The 19,054-nt window shown below is 36.8% G+C and overlaps 1 protein-coding gene across 2 annotated transcripts in view; it reads right to left on the bottom strand.

The window, feature by feature from the left end:
• Positions 1-19,054, bottom strand: part of LOC127999450 (EGF-like repeat and discoidin I-like domain-containing protein 3) — a 174,740-nt gene that overhangs the window by 122,277 nt on the left and 33,409 nt on the right. The window contains exon 2 of one of the 2 annotated variants that reach the window (XM_052592186.1): positions 5,097-5,126. The exons of the other annotated variant lie outside the window; for it this stretch is intronic. Coding sequence (XP_052448146.1) covers positions 5,097-5,126 — 30 coding nt within the window. The remainder of the gene's footprint in view (positions 1-5,096; positions 5,127-19,054) is intronic. 2 annotated transcript variants of the gene reach the window in all.

Genomic DNA, 19,054 nt, shown 5'->3' with positions numbered 1-19,054 from the left:
AACCTTTGATAGAGCCCTTGCTGCAAAAAGGAGAGCACGACCGCAATCAGGCCTCTTCAGGGGTCTTCCGGGCAAGAAGAACACCACTCAATGAACAGTGTCTCAAAGACGGTGCTCTTGCCAAAGTGATGGTGTTCACTACCTCCTGAGTTATGTCACCTAGAACCTCCGTTTCCAAAGGTCTGGACGCGGGTGCCAGACAGTGCCCCATCTCTGAGTCAGTTGATCCTTCCTTCGAGGAATCGGCCAAGGAGGGGCTGTCACAAGGAGCACTAGCCAACACGGTGCCACTAGCAAGACTTGCTCCTCGTACTCCCAGACTTTGTTAAGTGTCTGTGTGAGAAAGCTCACTGGGGGAAACACATATTTGCATAGTGCATTGCCCTGTGGCCAGCTGTGTACTAGTGCATCATTGGTCAGAGAGAGAACAGCTGGAAGTGAGAGTCCAAGAACCAGAAGTCTCCGGAGAACCAAACAGGTCTACCTGAGTGGCTCCGAACAGTCTCCAAATCAGCTGGACCGTCAGGGCATGGAGTCACCATTCTCCTGGGAATATTACTCGAGACAGCTCGTTACACGGCGAACAAGAGCTCCCAGCACTGGGCCCTGCTGCTTCCCATTTACCTCTTGCTCACAAACTGGGCAATTTAAAATGCCAATAGCTTTGATAGGAATAATAAGGTGTAACAGGGTGCTGTAATACATGTAGGAATAAATGCATTTAGGGGAATAAATGATTGCCTATTAATCATGCTTTTGGTCCCGTTTAATCTAAATAATTATATCAAACAGGTGACATGATAATAAGCTAACAGCATGAGGTCTTGTTTGAACTGTACAGTATACTACAGGAGCCACTGATTCAAGTGTCACATGCCACATGTATACCAATAAATGAAATGATGATGCACACACACTCATGCATGATTATTACTGCATGTACTTACCATCCCTATGAAATGTACAATTTTGTTATCGATAGGCATAATTCTAGGTTTAAAATCTCAATTCAATGCTGAAATGCTTCAGGCCTAAAGAACCCAATGAGGTCATTGCTCTAACCTTTGTGGATTATGGAAAATGAAATAATGCAAAATAATTCCAGATTAAATGCGATCTTTAGATCTAAAACCAATCCAAACGATCCCAAACAACAATCTAAAGTTAATCCACTCTGTGGATTGCTTTTGATTGTGGTCCACATGCAGAGACTCATGGCAAATGAAGATGCATGTACACTTTTTATCTGTCAAAACAAATGTAAGCAAATCAGATTAATAACAAATTTCATAAAGCATTTTTGTTTTATCCATGACAACATCTTTCTTTGGGTGCAAGCCATACTTTTATCCACAATATATTACTCACAGTAGGACAGTTTATCCCAACTTTATGTTTTCCTAAATTATAAAATATGAAATGGAAATTATCCACAATTAACTACTGTTAAACTATTATATTTTGGGATTTAACAAAGCAAGCAAGGTAAAAAAAAAAAAAAAAAACATCTTGGGCCCTATCTTGCACCCAGCGCAATTGACTTTGTACACCGACGCATGTGTCATTCCTATTTTGCACCTGCGCAAAGCCCGCTTTTCCCTCCACAGAAGCACATCGCTAAACTAGTGAATGAACTTGCGCTCCCTGGGCGGTTCAGCGCAAGAAAGGAGGCGTGTTCTGGCGCAAACAATCCCTGGTGCTATTTTGCTGTTCCATTAAACAATTGCGCCACTGACCAGAAAAAACCTAGTCTAAAGTCAGTGGCGCGTTGCGCGTTGTTCATTCTGCTATTTTAAGGGCGCATGCTTGACCATAATGTATAGCGTGCACAACGCGCATACACTTTGCTCATGTAATCTACACAGATGCAACAGTTATTTTTGCAAATCATAAATTGTTACACTTAAAAAAAAATATTAACACATGAGATGACGGAAATCATTGTGGTGTGCCACGAAGATGTGAAAAAATAGGCATAAATCTAGCTTACAAATTATTCAGGCTAATTGTAGTAATTAAGGATCAGACCTGTTTGAGGTCATATATGTATATAAGGACATCTGACAAACTGGTTTGTCCGTCAAGAACCAGGAAAAAAAAATCGATGAAACAATTGTGGCTATTTCCTCCCACGCCTGTTTAACCGACGCTATTTTGGGTGGGTTTCTCCCATCCCCATACAACACAACTTCTCTGTCTTTCACTGCTCTTACAAGAAAATCAGTCTCCTCGGCTGTGAACCGCTCCTGGCGTGCACCTGGTAAAAACGCCATAATAATAGCAATCCATAATGGAACTTGCGCACCTGCTTTTAAAGGGAATGTTGGATGACGCTCTGATTGGTTTATTTCACGTTACGCCCAAACCACACCTATGAATAATGAAGCTACTTCAGACCAACCCATTTTAGATTTGCGCCGGGCGCACGAGCCATTTATCCCGCCGGGAAAATAGCAACAGCGCCGAGACCCGCCCACAAAGTTACTTGCGCTTCGCGCTTTGACACTTGCGTTTCAGATCGTTAAAATAGGGCCCCTTGTGGTTAAAAATAATTTATTTAGGACAGCAGCACACAGCATGGAAAAAAAAATAATAAGATGAAATCATAGTTTTATTGTGAGTAGTGGCATTTAGATGCTTTTATGTGCATTAAAGATCAGAACATGCTTGGAGAAACCAACAGATGTTAGTAAGTGTAAATTATAGAACATACAGTAGTATAAAGCTGGTAGCATCAGCATAAAGTACGGCTGGCTGAAGAGTTAACAGAACTAAAAATTTTAGAATAGGCTTAAAAAGCCACTTTGGATGCTAAACTAACATGCAATGACAGTTTTTTAGATAGGATATGACAGCTGCAATATAGATAGTGTGGTTTTTAGAGAAAAGTCTGGTTGAGGTAGAGAAGATTACCAACTCACTACAAATCTGAATGGGAGAAACCATAACACTAAATAAAGTTGCAGGAACATTGGCTTTTGATTATACCTGACTGAAAGGAAGAAGCTAAAGAAAAAAAAATTAAGGAATAGTGCACCTTCTATAGACACTCAAACTTTTCACAAGTTATCTAATGTTCCATAGAAGAAAAAAAGTCATAGAGGTTTGGAACAGCATTAGTAAATTATGATAATTTACATTTTTGAGAGAACTAACTCTTTAAATAAACTAAATTGTATTAAACTGTTGTTGCCAGATAAAATAAAATCTGAAATCTGATTGGATCTAAAACTTTCAGATGACACAAAGCTAAGTTGTCTGTCACTGTATGTTACCAAATCCATGAAAACTTGCAACACACGGTAGACATGTGTTTGTACAGTAGAGCGGCTCCTTCTCCAACCTGGTCTCATAAAAATACGAACCTCTATGCACTTTTTGTGCAACATCGTTTTTACGTACCTTACTGCATGTTTCGCCGCAGTTTCAAATAGAAATGTCCACTGAGTGACGCTGAAACACTGGTTCAATTTGTGAACCCTGACACGTTTTTATTACATTGAAATAGGTATTTATTGCAGTGTTTTTATTATGTTGCTTCTGGTACACATTGTGGCAGTTCAGAATTCTGTCATTAAAAGTTAATACTCTTATAGTTTTTGAAATATGCCCTACACCAAACCTAATCTTAACCCTACCCGATAGGGTTAACAAATGCAAAACTGATAGAAAAACACATTTGTTGATGCAACAGTGCCATTTGAACTTCCTTATATGCATATTTGAACTGCTCTGTCAAACCGTCGTTACACGGGATCCACACTCGAGATCCTCACCTCTCAAGTACATCTCCTTACTCCTTGAGCTACCTAACAAACCTTCCGTCCAAGAAAATCCAAAGATATTAAGCTGATTATGCGCGATGCTTACATTCAAAAGCAACCGTTTTCAAATATCCCAGCATATTAATATTGTTTTGAAGTCATTACATGATATTTTTAAAGCAATTTTATGAAATGTACAATTTATTAATCAAAACTTTGTAAATTTGTGTGAAAAGGTATAAAAAGTGTCAGAGTTTTACTGCCTCTAGTGTTCATATCTTTTGGAAACTGCAGTGATGTGTACTTATTGGTACATTATATCACGTCTCGCTAAAAAGTGCACCCAGGTATAGTTTTCCAGTTGTGTTTCATTCTCACAGAGCAGTTTTTCCAAGAATGTGGTCGCGAATCCTTAAAATTTACGGGTGAGTTTGGTTCCAAAATGAGGTTGCCTTGCCCGTAAATAACTGTACTGTGTGTAAATGTAACTGTAATAAGGACTCATATACAGGACTGACAACCGCATTCTGCTGCTGTGAGGACATAGCCCAAGAGAATCTGAATCATGATTAATGATTTACCTTTTAAAAATAAAAATTTATAGAAAAGACTATGTCTATGGTGACAGAGATTAATATATAGGCCTCTTGTTCACAATGTGAAAGGAACACCCAGGATCATGAAGACAGGAGGGCTGGAGTGTTTTATCAAAAGCTTGGAACCGGATAAAACAATGTGCCATGAGAGAAGAGTCTGAGCACTCTTGAAAGCAGCTGTGCTCAAAGAGACCAGTGGGCTTGAGAGTGAGTGCTGACCAGGTGCGATGAAAGGGATCAATGGGTGGGATACGAAGGAGCCAAGGAGGTCGAGTGGAGGTGGAGAAAAGCAAACACCTTAAATTATGGGAATGTGTGTCTGTGTGTGTGTGCCAAATGTGAAAAACTATCAACATGTAAAAAAGCAAAAAAAATACGTCAACAGTGGCGGCAACCAAATTCAGCTGTGAGCAAGCAATCTGAATAATAGCATTTGAAAATGAGACTTGGTGATAAATAATAAGCAGGGGATTTCTGTAGCAGGTTTTGAGATGCTCAATGCATCAACTTTATGGTGAGAAGACAGAATAACACAGCAAGGATGATGTGACATCAGAACAGATCTTGAGAAGGTGTGAAGAAACAGGTAAGGAAAGAGCTCTGAAATAGACGTGTAAATTTCATGCAGGGAAGGTCACATATACCAAAACTGACAACAGTAGAAGGAAGTGTAACAAAGAGATACAGGAGCCAAATGACGGGAGCACAACAATTACCATATCTAGATATATCCCACCTGCTGAAGTTGGATCCTCACCATCTGCTGCTGTAGAGGGATATAAAGGAGGAGGAAGGAGAAAAACAGAGAGAGACATGGTCAATCCTCTGCCACATATCCTCTCTTTTAACACAAAAGCTATTTGCAGTTTAACAGGTGATGCATTAGAATCAGACCACAACAATACTTTAATTAATATATATATATATATTTTTTTTAAAACAGCACGACACAGCAATATTTTTCTTTATTTCACACATCACATTGGCTACATACTGTACCCACAGTCAGTGTTTGGGACAGACAATCAGGTTGTTGTGACTCACCACCTACTGCCCTGTTCATTGTGTAAACATCTGCAGAACAGTAAATATATGTATGATCACTTAACCAAAGTCATGCTCCTTAACTAACTAATCTTGAGCAATGCCTGAAACCATCTTAACAGATAAAGACAGTTAATATATTTGTACGTCATTCTTTGTAAGTGGAATTGTCATCTCCAACTCGCAGCAAACATCGAATGCATATACAGAGAAAAAAATGACATGTAAGTTGTAAATGAAAATTAAATTAACAGCATCCATCATTTAACTAAGTTATATATGTGCAACATGACAACCGTTGTATCCGGTGTAGACAGTGCACTGTTAAAAATCGCTGTAAAAAAACGGCCAAATTTCGACAGTAACATACTGTTTTTCAGTAAAACAGTGCATTCTGGGTAATATTCATCGTTTTCGAGAAGGTAGCCTGCTGCTATATATTGTAAATTAACAACGTTCAAAGTCGACACTCAGCGGCTGTGTTTCAAATCACACCCTACACCCTCATTCACTATTCCCTACATGAGTTTACTAATATAGTCCACCTAACAGAGAGAATGAAAACTAATGAGTGAATTCAGACAATGATCAACAGCTGCTGTTAATGAGTAGAATCACTGAAGAAAAAAGAAACAAGACAAACACAAGAAATACAACTGACTTCAGCCACAGCTTTAGATGAAATCAACTGAAGATTTAAACAATCAACAAACAGCTTTATCAACTTCACTCATTACTAACCGGACTGACTTTATTTCTGTCAGATCAGAGATCAGAGATCAAAAAGACTCATCTTTTTCGCCTGCACTTAACCTACTAACACCAGTACTTTTCCTTTTCTTGTCTTTTTCATTTAATAAAAAAAAAAAAAAAAAAAAAAAAAAAATTATATACACCTGGCTATGCGTTCTATACTAGACTAACTGAGACTTGTCATGGCACTTGTATTCTGTTGTTGTTCTCTTGTTGACCTGACTGCTTCTATTGTTCTCATTTGTAAGTCGCTTTGGATAAAAGCGTCTGCTAAATGATTAAATGTAAATGTAAAATGTAAATCAAAAGATCTTATTGAGAATTACAGAGATGTAGATGATAATGTTAGTTTCGTTTAACATCACCATTGTGGAGATCAGTGTTTGCTTTAGATGGGCTCCTGACCCTTGACTTTTGTACTTCAACTTTTGTTTCATTGTTATATTTGTATCTTTATGATACATCTATTACAGCAATATTAATCTTGATGATCAAGTGATTATGACTGTTTCTGTCAGGCATGATCTACTAGACTGACTTGTTATTATAATAGTCAAATAATAATTTGGTGTTGAAATATGTGAGTGAATAACACTTTTCTTTTGTTTGTTTCTTCAAATTTATAAGATTGAACGGTAATGCGATTATCTGGATATGGATTTTTGAGCTTTAAATATTTTGGGCAGCAGTCCTCACAACACTGAAAGAGAGACATCAACAATCAGCATATTAATCTCAACAATGGTGACAATCAAAAGGTTTATGATGCAATGCATGCTGGGTACCAGCACAGGATAAAACTCATCCATGACTCCCAGCATGCATTGCAGCATGAATAAATTATGCCACTGAATTGTTCACTTATTTTCTTGAATTCTTATGTGCCTATCATTTTGCATTTGTTTTAAGTTTTAGTAGCATGTGTTGTGATGTTCAGAACTGATCTGTTCATTTATTTTATGGATTGTCACCATTGCTGTGATTCATACGCTGATTCTTGATGTTTCTGTCTAAATTTCAGCAAAGGTTTTTTTTTTTTATTATGAGTGAAATTTTCTTAACAGTCTTTTATAACTTATGGCTCAATAAGAGAAGAGACATGGGATTAGATCAGAAATAATAGTATTTGTTCTTGTCAATCTATAAACAACATTAATTTTTTTTTTCCTTCTGTGTACTTTTGTTTTGCTATAACAGGTTCCAAAGGAGCATTGTTACAGCATGTAAAAAAAAAAAAAAAACTTAATTGTTGAAAAGTCACGTTCAAGAGCCCAACTAAAGTAAACACTGATCTCCATCATGGTAGTGAAAAAAACACCTAAACCTATTTAACTCTCCATAAGTTCTTCTGTAGACATCTGACAGAAATAAAGTCAGTCTGGTAAGTAATGTGAATCTGGTGAAGCTGTTTTAGTAGTTGTTTAATCAGATCTTGAGAGATTTGATGTATTCTTTTATTCAGTTGATTTCATCTAAGGCTGTGGTTGAAGTAATTTGTAGTTCTTGTGTTTCTCTTTGCTTCAGTGATTCTGCAGGTGTTTATCACTAATGCTCAATCATCAATTAATCACCGAATTATCTCATTAACTTCACTGATTCGGTGTTACTCTAACACTCTGTAGTGTGCACACATTATAAGTGTTCATTTAAAACTGAGGATTTTCTTGTGGGGTTTAAAGGGTTAAAGATTTAAGATGAAGAAAAAACAGCATTGAACATAATTTAACAGTAATAAACTGTAATCAATTTACAGGAAACAAACTGTAGAAAAACAGTTATTTACTGGCACCCCTGCTGCCAGTAAATGACTGTTTTTCTTCTGTTTCTTGCCATAAATAAATGTTTGCCAGCAAAAAAAGTGTTTTTCTACAGTTTGTTGCCGTTAAGTCAAAGAAAAACAGTAATATACTGTAAAATGTAAACGTCAGATTTACCAAATGAAAAAAAAAGTTAATTTAACTAAAATATTTGTGAACATCCATAGAAATAAAATTAGGCAAAGTCATACACTGATAATGAGAGTAAATACTGAACTTGACTGTATTAATGTGTGTTTGCACAAGAGAGATTGTTTAGTTTAATGTAGTTTTGTTGTTCACCATTGTGCTGTAGAGTAGAGCCGGTGCTTCAGTCAATGATGAGCCACAAATTCTGATCTTCTGCTGCTTTATATAAACACAGTAAATGTGGAGTCGCTGATACAGTGATGATCTCTGTGTTAAGTACTTCAGCACATACATGTGTGCTATAGCTGACAATGAGCTGCAGTGATTTGAGTAAAAGTCATGTATTTAGTTACTTTATTACTGCACATTAAGTGTTTGCATCGTTATATTAAGAAATATTCCTTCTCAATGGACTCAAATGAAATAAGTTCATAGTACTAACATCGTAGGAATGCTAGTTTAAAAACTCGAACTGTTTGAAGCTGTGGGAGTGGAGTTAATTTCCATGGTAGAATTTACGGTAAAATACTGTTAAAAAATAAGAGCGGTAAATTAATGGTTAAGAGCTGTAAATTAACAGTACTTTACTGGCACCCCTGCTGCCAGAAAATTACTGTTATTTAACGGCAAAATTTTTTACAGTGTGTAACCCAGAAAGCACATACCTATTTCATACATACAGTATATCAATCACATTGCCATTCTGTTAATAAAGCACATATCAGCTGAATTCACTCTCAAAATCCATTTGTGATAATCCAGAATATAAGAGGAATATATAATGCGGCAGTCATTTCCTTTCATACTCTTTACTCATTTTAGTTCTCCCAACTGGCCAGCTGACTGCTGCTTCTGTGTGAATGTAGCCGATGACCATTCTCATAATTGCCTGAAGGTCAGGCTCTTTGAAATTAGGACAGTCTCATAGGGTAAGTTTTAATACAATATCTAAACTTTGCTGTTGCGTCTGACCCTGCCGCTTGCTCAGCCGAAGTCCAACCTGTTTTTATTATTTAGCAGCAGCTCTCAGATTATTCTGTTGAGCATTCATGCATTTGAGTGTTAATTGTTGTGCTGTGAACATTAAAGGCAAGGATGACCCTAACCTGTCTCCAGCCATTGTCATTGACCTCCATCAACCTGATCATGCTACAACAGGAAGTTCCTCTGCAGGAACTCCAGCTGCATCGGAGGATGCTTTGGGAACACCCTTCAGCATGACTGGCTCTGAACAACGTGGGTAATCAGTCATTGGATAGGTGAGACGTCTCAGGCGGAGTGACATAGCAACCAGGAAGATTAACCCTTTCGCACATGAGTTTAAAATATTCTAGCTGAGTTTGAGTGTGCGTGAGTTTTTTTTAGATGACCGTTATTTTAGAATGTATCACCTTATTGTTTCCATGGCGATGCACCATGCTTGTCATAGATCTTGTAATAGATCTGTATGACACATGTATCACTTTTATTTTGTTTTTCCTGTTTTATTCAAAATGTTCCCAAAACATTATGAAATATCTGATATTCCGATTCTGAAATATGTGCGAGTAAATATATTTTGTAGTTTAAACAACCTTTAAATTAACCGTGTAAGTTGATCTTTACCGGGTGACGGACGCCGCCATGTTATTTCAGAGTAAACTTTAGTTACCAACACAATCTGTATATGATATCAATAAAAACATGTCGTCAGATTATATTTGTTAGGATCATTTTTGCCTTTTCCACAGACATCAGCATATGTTTTACAAACTGTAAATGTATGTTTCTGGTAGTACTCATGTGTAATTAAATGTCTGAAACTTACTGAATGTCTGAAAATACTGAATGAGTGCAATAATATGACAAGCGCTCAGCGATCTGGCCCTTCACTAGCCAAAGAGCGAAAGTGGATTTAAATTCAGCAGTTGATGTGACACACTGAAAATTCTAATCACACCGGTGTGATCGAACACTTCAGGGACCAGCCAAGACTGATCACACCGGTGTGATCGTACGCGTCAAAGGGTTAAAAGCATGAGTGCTGAAACCGGCATCAGCTCTTTGTCATTCAGCAAGCGCTCTATGTCAGTCTGATATTTGTTTGTGAGTCTTATTTAGTGTTGTTTGTCTCAAAATCTCAAAAGCACAAGCCAAGACCAAACACTTAAAAAAGGGCGAGGCCAGACTGCATTTCAGGCTTTTTGTTCCTCCCTGTCCGCGTTACATTACAGGCAGGGATACACAGTTTGTGTGTGGTCTGCCTGAGAGCGGAGCATGCTTCCCAGGAAGTCCCTCTTCAGGAACTCGAGCTGCATCGGAGGAAGCTTTGGGAACACCCTTCAGCATGTCTGGCTGAGAGACTTAGGAGGAGTTTCTTCCACCATGCCATCTTGCTCCTAAACTCAAAACCAGTCTCCTAACTTTTACATGACTTCACCTAATTATCAGTAAGATACTTAATATACTGACATTGTCACCAGCACACAGCATTTTTTTTACTACCTCTATTGCTGCTATGTAAATACTCTGTACAACCTTTTGCCTTTTGCATATTCTTCTCTTGTACATCCCTGCTCATTATATTTAATAAGTCTGCAGTATACTGTCTTGCACATTTTTTATCTTACTTTTTCCATACCATATTTATATATTATTTTCTTGTGTTTGTATTCTTTAATAATTGCATTGTCCATGGAGCGGACCTGACTTACATCTCACTGCTGGTCATATGCTCTCCATATAACAATGTATGTTACAAATAAAAAAATGTGAATCTTGAACCTTAAATCTTCCCCTGCATGTTCTCCACTCCCAATAGAGGCTCTCTCATCCTCCAAATTCAGAGCTCTCTCAACAGCTCGACCAGCTCCACCCAGTTAACTACCCAGTTGGTACAGTGCTGGTATTCCTGCAGCCTGATTCTCAGCAGGGTTGAACCACTTTATTCTAAAGGTCTACATGGCGGCCATTGCAGCCTACCACTCCCCTTTTGGTCACCAGTCAATGGGCAGATACCCCTAGCTACACATTTCCTCCACAGTATGCTGAGGCTCAGTGGCGTAGCCAGGGGAGGGGCCATGGGGGCACTGGCCCCTCCTGAAAACTGATTGGCCCCCCAGTGTGCCCCCACATTTCTACTTGTCTGTCACTCACAAATTCAAATTATAATCTTTCAGTTTAGTAAATAACTCATCTGTACTTTTACTTCGTTACTGTGAGCGACGCCCCTCTCGTTACTTTATCTTAATGCAATAAATGTTATAAATGCTTCAGTTTATTCCAAACGCGCCGTCTACTTTTCTCTGGGCAATGAGCGATGCCCATTCGCCAATGATTCATTCTTTTGAGTCAATTCTGTTCAAAGGCTTGATCAAACCAATTGGCAAACGAGTGAATTGGTTCATGAATCAGTTTGAATGATTCGTTCAGTTCCCTGCCTCACGCACTGAGCGTCTGAAGCGGTTCACTCAGAGTTGTAACGTTTAGCATCAACAGCGTTGAAAACGGGACTATGGAACTGCACTGAATTGAAAGCAAATCTGCAAAGGCTATTATTTGCTTGCGGTGGAGATCCTTATTAGATGAACACCGCGTGTGCTGTCTACTGTTTAACAGGTAATAACTTGGGCTACATTCGATTACAGTACACGATACCACTATGACAGTAGTTTGTTGTACGTGTGTGGCTTATAACAGAGGGGAGTCAAGTTGAATGCAGCTTCCAAAAGACAAAAAATAGCCGATTAAGATTGTATTAATTTTAATTCAATCACACCGGTGCGAGTACGTTCAGCAAGTCATATCATCAGCTGTTAAATTCAGATCTGTGATCGCTTGCTGGCGCTGAGCCAGAGATAGATGCGTTTTACAGCGTTGCGCATTATAACCAATCACACACGGTTCGTTTGAATGCATTGGCCAATCAGAGGTGTTCCGATGAGTCATCGCTGAAATGCCGGTGCTTCCTTCACTCGCTCACTGACTGAATACCTCTTTCTGGCGAATTCTCTCGTCAGAAACAACAAAGTGCAGATGTGTGTACGAATCTATAATTAAGATATTGATTTCACAGTGTTAACAGTTTCAGTGATTTTAATGGGAGTTTCTGAGAGTGATTGAAATCTAGACTGTCAGTGAAAATGATCTTTAATAATGTTAATGTTATTTGCTCTCTTTCTGAACAATGAAAGATTAGTAGCAATATTTATATCACATTAACTTTCAATGTTAAATTCACATTTAATATAAAGTCAGTCGTATTAAAAATATGTTATGGCATGAAACCTATATCTGTTACTTAAGTAAACAGACAGGGTTTTATAATAAATTGCAGTAAAGGCTGATGAAATGTATACATTTACACACGCACACACAAATTACATACATTTATCTATATATCTAAATAAAAATAGGCTCCGTATATATGACCCAAAGTAACTAACTACTTGAGTAGATTTTTTATCCGATACTCTTTTACTCTTACTCAAGTAACTATTCAAGACTAGTACTTTTACTTTTACTTGAGTAAATATTTCTAGAATTACTTTTACTTTTACTTGAGTAAATTTTTTGGGTACTCTACCCACCTCTGGACACATGCAAAAACATCGTTTTTTTTACTGGTCAATTTTGAGATTTGGGCCTGTTTGTCTTCAGTAACATATCTTCTTTCAGACTTGTGGTGAAAAAAAAGTCCAAAATACACATATAGGTCTTTATTTTTCTACACCTTTAGTCTATTTGCGTCTGTAGATTCCTAATAAATTCAGTTGGCGTTCTAAATCACCATGGTGCTCCGCGATTGCTGTTTTATAGGATCCACATATTTTACATGTTAAACTAAAGCTACCTTTTTGAACAAGTAGCTTTCTAACAAAGTATGGATATATGATATTTTTAAATCAATATGCTCAAGATTAATTAGCCTTGACATAAGTAGATTTTGTTTATTCGTCAATGCAAATTTACTGCAACTGCTGCTATGCAAATTGAATGGGACGTGGATAATAAACAAAAACATATTATGAAATTATATTAAATTTATAGTAGTTATATTAATTAATTAATTGTGTATTTATTTCTATGAATTATTAATGTTATTCTGATTATTATTATTTGTGAGTTGTACACTATTCATACATTGGATTCTTTTATTTATTACAGTTTTTCTTTCACTTTTGTAAAGTGAAAAGTTAATACAATTTGTATTTGATTTTTTTTTTTTAAGAGCAGTGAATAACTGCTATTAAAATATAATAGGGTATCACTGTTTATTACTGATTTTAAAGGTTACTGAACTCTTGAAATGATTTGGATATACAGTTCAAACAACACAAGATTGGCCCCTCTGTATTAATCGTGGCCCCTCTTGTGCCCCCCAGTTGAAAAAATCCTAGAATCGCCCCTGCTGAGGCTGAGGCCTCCTGTACGATCTCGTGTCTCCACATGGGACTTGGCTGTAGTGCTATAAGCTCTCTGTAGGCCTCCCTTCAAGCCTATCAAGGAGATCCTTGATTACCACCATACTATCAATACTACCTTTCTTCTGCCGATATATTATTTCAAGAGAGTTGGGAATCTGCAGGCTCTCTGAGTGGCTCCTTCCTATTACAACTTTGCATCCGGTCTGGCAAAAGGATCTCTGTCCTCGAGCTGGGTATATTCCTAAATTCCCCTCCTCTACACCTCTGACTGTCGTACTCCAGGCCTTCAGTCCTCCTCCCTTCAGGGAGCCAGACCAGCAGGAGCTTAACTGTATGTGTCCAGTGCGAGCAGGGAGTGGAGAAGGGTGGACCTAATGCTTGTTTGCTATGGTCCCCCTAAGAGAGGTATGAAACAGACCCTCATTCGGTGGATATTAGATGCCATTTCTATTGCTTATGATTCCGTTGACCTCTCTTCACCTCCAGGGGTCAAGGCTCATTCTACTAGAAGTATGACAACCTCTAAGGCCTTCTTGGCAGGTGTCTCAATACAGGACACCTGCTGTCCAGTCATGCTGAAGGGTGTGTGTGTGTGTGTGAAAAATATATATAATGTGTTACATAAATTAAGCATAATACTGTTTCAATACTCAATTCAAGTCATCTAATATTGCACAAGTTTATTTCCTCTCCTCTGTGTACTCTCTTGTCAAGTTTAATAATGTATATATAAATATCTCTTTCATTTTCATATTGAACGTCACTCTAATTTATTTGGTATTTTCATACAGATGTGGCACTTATGTGTAGAATGTCAAAACTCCAAAAATCGGGTTGAATAATCTATGTAAAAAAGCTGAAGACAGAGAAAAAGAGAGATCAGAGCTGTGTGGATGCAGGTGAGTGCCAATGTATGCTCCTCTACAACATCCATAAGAGTGATTATATGAGCCAAGACAGAAGTTTGACTACAGAGACATGCACAGACACAATACTATAGCGTCTGCATGCCAAACACAGCTTTGCCTGGCAAGTAAACACACATTCACACCATGGTACAAAGTATGCCTTTTATGTCAATAAAACAATTCAAATGCACAAGAACAAACACAATACACACCATTAATAGTCATAAAAGAGTTGTGTAGTCCTTTAAAGAGCTACATGAACAAAAACACAACATCACACATCTAAGCTCTTGAATCCATCCACTGTGAACTGTATCTTGTTGTGGTTTTCTTCTGTTTTGCCATTTCTATCTTTCTCTTACAGAGCATAGTGACAGCTCACAGACATAAAAGGGCCTGTCCCCATCTTCCTACTTTCTTGCTCTCCCTTTTTCAGCTGGGTCTGGTTTCTAGAACCTCCTTTGAGTTTTGAGTTATCTGCTCTCTGAAACGTTCTGCTGCACACTGGGGATTCGGCCCAGAGCCCCAGACATGAAAAACACATTTTTTTTAGGTGTGTGTGTGTTGGTGGCAGGAGGGTAGGGGGATATATGTGTATTTATGTGTGAGCTGGTCAGGTTGGTGTGTTTTTAGGGAGGAAAAACAAAAATGATATCCCATATATTTGAATAGTACTGTACGCATTTTGCACATGAACCATGATAATACCCTTATATCCTTATATTGCTTGGAGTATTCATGTAAATATCATGATTACTATATGGTAATCATTCAACACTAGGTCTGGGAAAGATTGGGGAAAAAATACATGTAATCGATTAGGAAGGTTTATTGGTTAATCTAGAGTTATCTAGTAACCGGCAGCACAAAAATTTGCCTTGTAAGCTTCAAAGCAGCAGTTTTCTAAAAAATTTCAAGTCCCGTCCCGTTTGAAAAAGAAACCTGTGCCTGTGTGAAGAGTGCATAAGAAATGTCCACTATCAGGCCAGGTTGACCCTAGTCTCAGCCTCAGAAGTCATGCCCAGGCGTCCACGTTGGCTGTACATCTGACACACACAAAATGGGAAATACTTTTGGAAGTCAAACAGTCTCTTGGACTGTCCTTGGCCAATGAAAGCTGCCATCAGTCTGAAGATCTGGCTACAGTAGATTAAGTGGAGCTTAATTATACAGGCTCATTTAAGCCCTTAAGATTTTGTAAACAAGTAGTTTAGCACATCACCTCTCAGTACTTTAGTTTAACCCTATGATATCATCTCTGCATCATATCACAGCACTGCACTGCACTTTTATCAAAAGTATCGTGGCGTTTTGCATCAATGTGATAACGCCGTGCTTCCTTTGAAACACATAGGCACTGATATAAATCTGGGTTACATATGGGTGGAGTATTATGCAGCATCTTCCCCTGAAGCATCTCAAACAGCATCTGGGCCAAACAGTGGCACTGCACAGTCTCAAACACAGACTCACTAAACTGATTACAGGAAGAAAGACACTGCTGTCAGACGTCATAGACTCATTCAATTAGTGCTGGAACTGAGGTGTGTTTGGTCCACCCTATCCTTCTGACACTTTGATTAATTATGTATAACCATATGTAAAAGCTCATTCTATATTTTAATTCAGCTATATTTAATGCCTGATAAACAGCTCATTCTGAAAATAAAATCTGACCATCTGCTTTATACACAGCCTTGGGTCTAAGAGAGAATTTGAAATATGAGCTATTTTATAATTACCGTGAAATGGTAGTTAGCCCGAGTGGTTGTTAGCAGCCGTCATTATATTCATCCCAGGCATGCTACTGTCGAGAGGAACCTTGCCTTACACAGCAACTCTTTTAAGATTCAGCAAGATAAATGTATGTTTATATCGTTCAGTTAATTAAAAATGTGAAAGAAACACTTAATTGAAAAGATAAAGTAGAGGAGGTCAAAGAGAGCTACTCCTGAATGTCAGAAACTGAAAATGGATTTAGCTTTAAACATAACTGTGTACATAAACAAGACAACTCAGTCATCAATTAATCACCAGACAGACTCCAAGCTCCTCACTAGGGTTTTCGTAACACTGTCATTTTGTGTGAGTTAATTAACATCACAGAGAAACAATATAAAACGTTTTGTGATGCAAAACTCTTCTACTTGGACAAAGACTTGAAATGTGTTTGAATCATCACCTGTTTGTTGCAGGCAAAAAAACAAACAAAAAAAAAACACCCTACCTATTCTTCAATATTTTGTGTTTTTGTAGGGATAAACCAGAACCACTGAACATTGTAAGTAATCTGAATAATATGTTTTCCTTACATAGAGATGCCTAACAGTACAACAGCACTAAGCAAACAAGATTGTACAATGCATGCAACTATGCAAAGTTCATGCATGCGATTAATGAAGTATACTTAACACATAAGCTCCCAATAAATGCTATGAGAGATAACCGATAAATAGTAGACATTGAAATGATGTACCATTTTGTCTAAATAGATTAAAAACAACACACTATTTTTTTTTTTTTTTTTTTTTAATGCTACAAAAGGAATTTAGGCATAGCAACATCTTAATGTACAGTATGAAAAATAGATATAATGATTTTGATATTGATAATATATATTAATGATCTTGAGATCTGCTAAAGATCACATTTAACATTTATCAGTTAATAAATTAGTCTAAGAAAGCAAGGGATGAAAAGATAAAAAAAAAAAATGTTATAAAAATATAAATATGCAAATATTGCATAAACATTTTGATCAAATATATACAACAGCAAATACAGAAGAAAAAAACTTTATTATTTTGAAATATTATTACAATTTAAAATAACTTTTCTATTTTAACATATTTTAATTAAATTATTGTTTTTATTATTATAATTATTATTCTTGTGAGGACAAAGCTGAATTGTCCGTTAACATGGTCCATCATAAATTATCTAAATTTATGTTAATTTGCTAATCAAGAAACATTTCTTCTTATTATTATTATCATCATTAATGTTGAAAACAGCTATGCTGCTTAATATGTTTAAAGATCTACATCAAGAATAAACACCATCATTCCAAAGTTGGAGGTCAGTGAGATTTTTGAAATATTTTTTTTTTTTCTTTTTTTTTTTTTTTTTTGAAACTTTTGAAAAATGTTGAAACATTTACTTGGTCAAAAACTGTATATGAAATTTTATTACAAACAACTCAAACATTTGAACAGCAGCATATGGGATGAAAAAGCCCTGCAGACATATATAATCTTGATAACACAAAGCCAGACATGCACATTATCTCAGTACACATACAGCCCTAAGCCATTATGTCCAGCCACTGACTGCTACGTTTATGATGTTTATTATTCTGTTAAGCACTCGCAAATCTCATTCCATCTGCTCTGATGATACACCTATAAAGCACATTCCTAAATAATAATTTCTAAAGAGCTTGTTAAAAAAAAAAAGCCGCAGGCAAATTTAATCAATCTAAATTATCAGCTCAAAATCACATTTTCTAAAGAATACTATGAGTCTGTAATGCACAGATTGTTAATTACAGCCTTTTAAATGAGCACCAAGAGTCATAGTGCTATAATACATGGTCCAGACAGATCTTCATACATTACCAGGGATTATATACATAACAATTCTTTCATACACTTTCAAAATATGGATTAGACTTTTTTGGAATTAGCCTTTTCAGAGTAACTACACAGACCATACTGACATTGTATGGCAGGTCTTTTCACCTGGTGGCCCGCAGGCCAGGTTAGGCCCGTCAATCATTTTAATACAGCTTTCAGACTGATTTTGATTACATGGCTCTGCCGCCTGACATATTAGAGAGCTCTTTGTGCAAAACTGCGACAAATCCAAATGCAGTCGGCAGACTGCAAATCAAGTTAATTTCTGAATGGTGCAAGCGCCACTAGCTTCCCCACACATGACCAGGCACAATTTCGACATACATGTTTGACTGTGACTTATCTAAATGCATCTATGCACATAATATATCTGCAGACAATTCTCCAGACAGAAAAAGCCAAATAATCTCATAAAACAATACTGTATTTCAACATATGTACAATAAGACTTATTCAATGAAAGACAAACCTCATACCTCAGAAAACATTATATATATATTTTTTAAATGGCTTTAGGAATATATCTTCATAAATTTACTACAAATTTGAAGTTAAAACTGCTTCATTCTTACAAAAAAAATCTTAAAACAAAATTTTATCAATATTGTTTTCATTTTGTAAATGGTAAACCTCAATAAATTTTATAAAGACATATTTGTTAACTGAAGCTGAGAAGTTATGCTAATACTCCTGCCAGTCCTTTTTGATGGAATTTATGGCTGAACCCTAAAAACTTAAATTAAATACCCCTGACAATTATGTTAAATAAACACTTAGTAGTATTGTTATTTTCTTTTGTTTCTAACATGCTACTTCCTATTAAACTACTAAAATCAAATAAATGCTTATATATTCATCAACCTACATATATCCATCTGGTTAATCAGGTCAATGCAATAGTTTATTTGTATTATAGGTTGAATATTATGTGTGTGTTGTTTTTGTGACATATCAGGACACAACTTTGTATAATGACATGGGTATGACACAGGTATTACAAGGA

The sequence above is a fragment of the Carassius gibelio genome, chromosome A5 (genome assembly GCF_023724105.1).
Source record: "Carassius gibelio isolate Cgi1373 ecotype wild population from Czech Republic chromosome A5, carGib1.2-hapl.c, whole genome shotgun sequence".
Classification (NCBI taxonomy): Eukaryota; Metazoa; Chordata; class Actinopteri; order Cypriniformes; family Cyprinidae; genus Carassius; species Carassius gibelio.
This window is presented reverse-complemented; position numbering and strand designations above follow the sequence as displayed.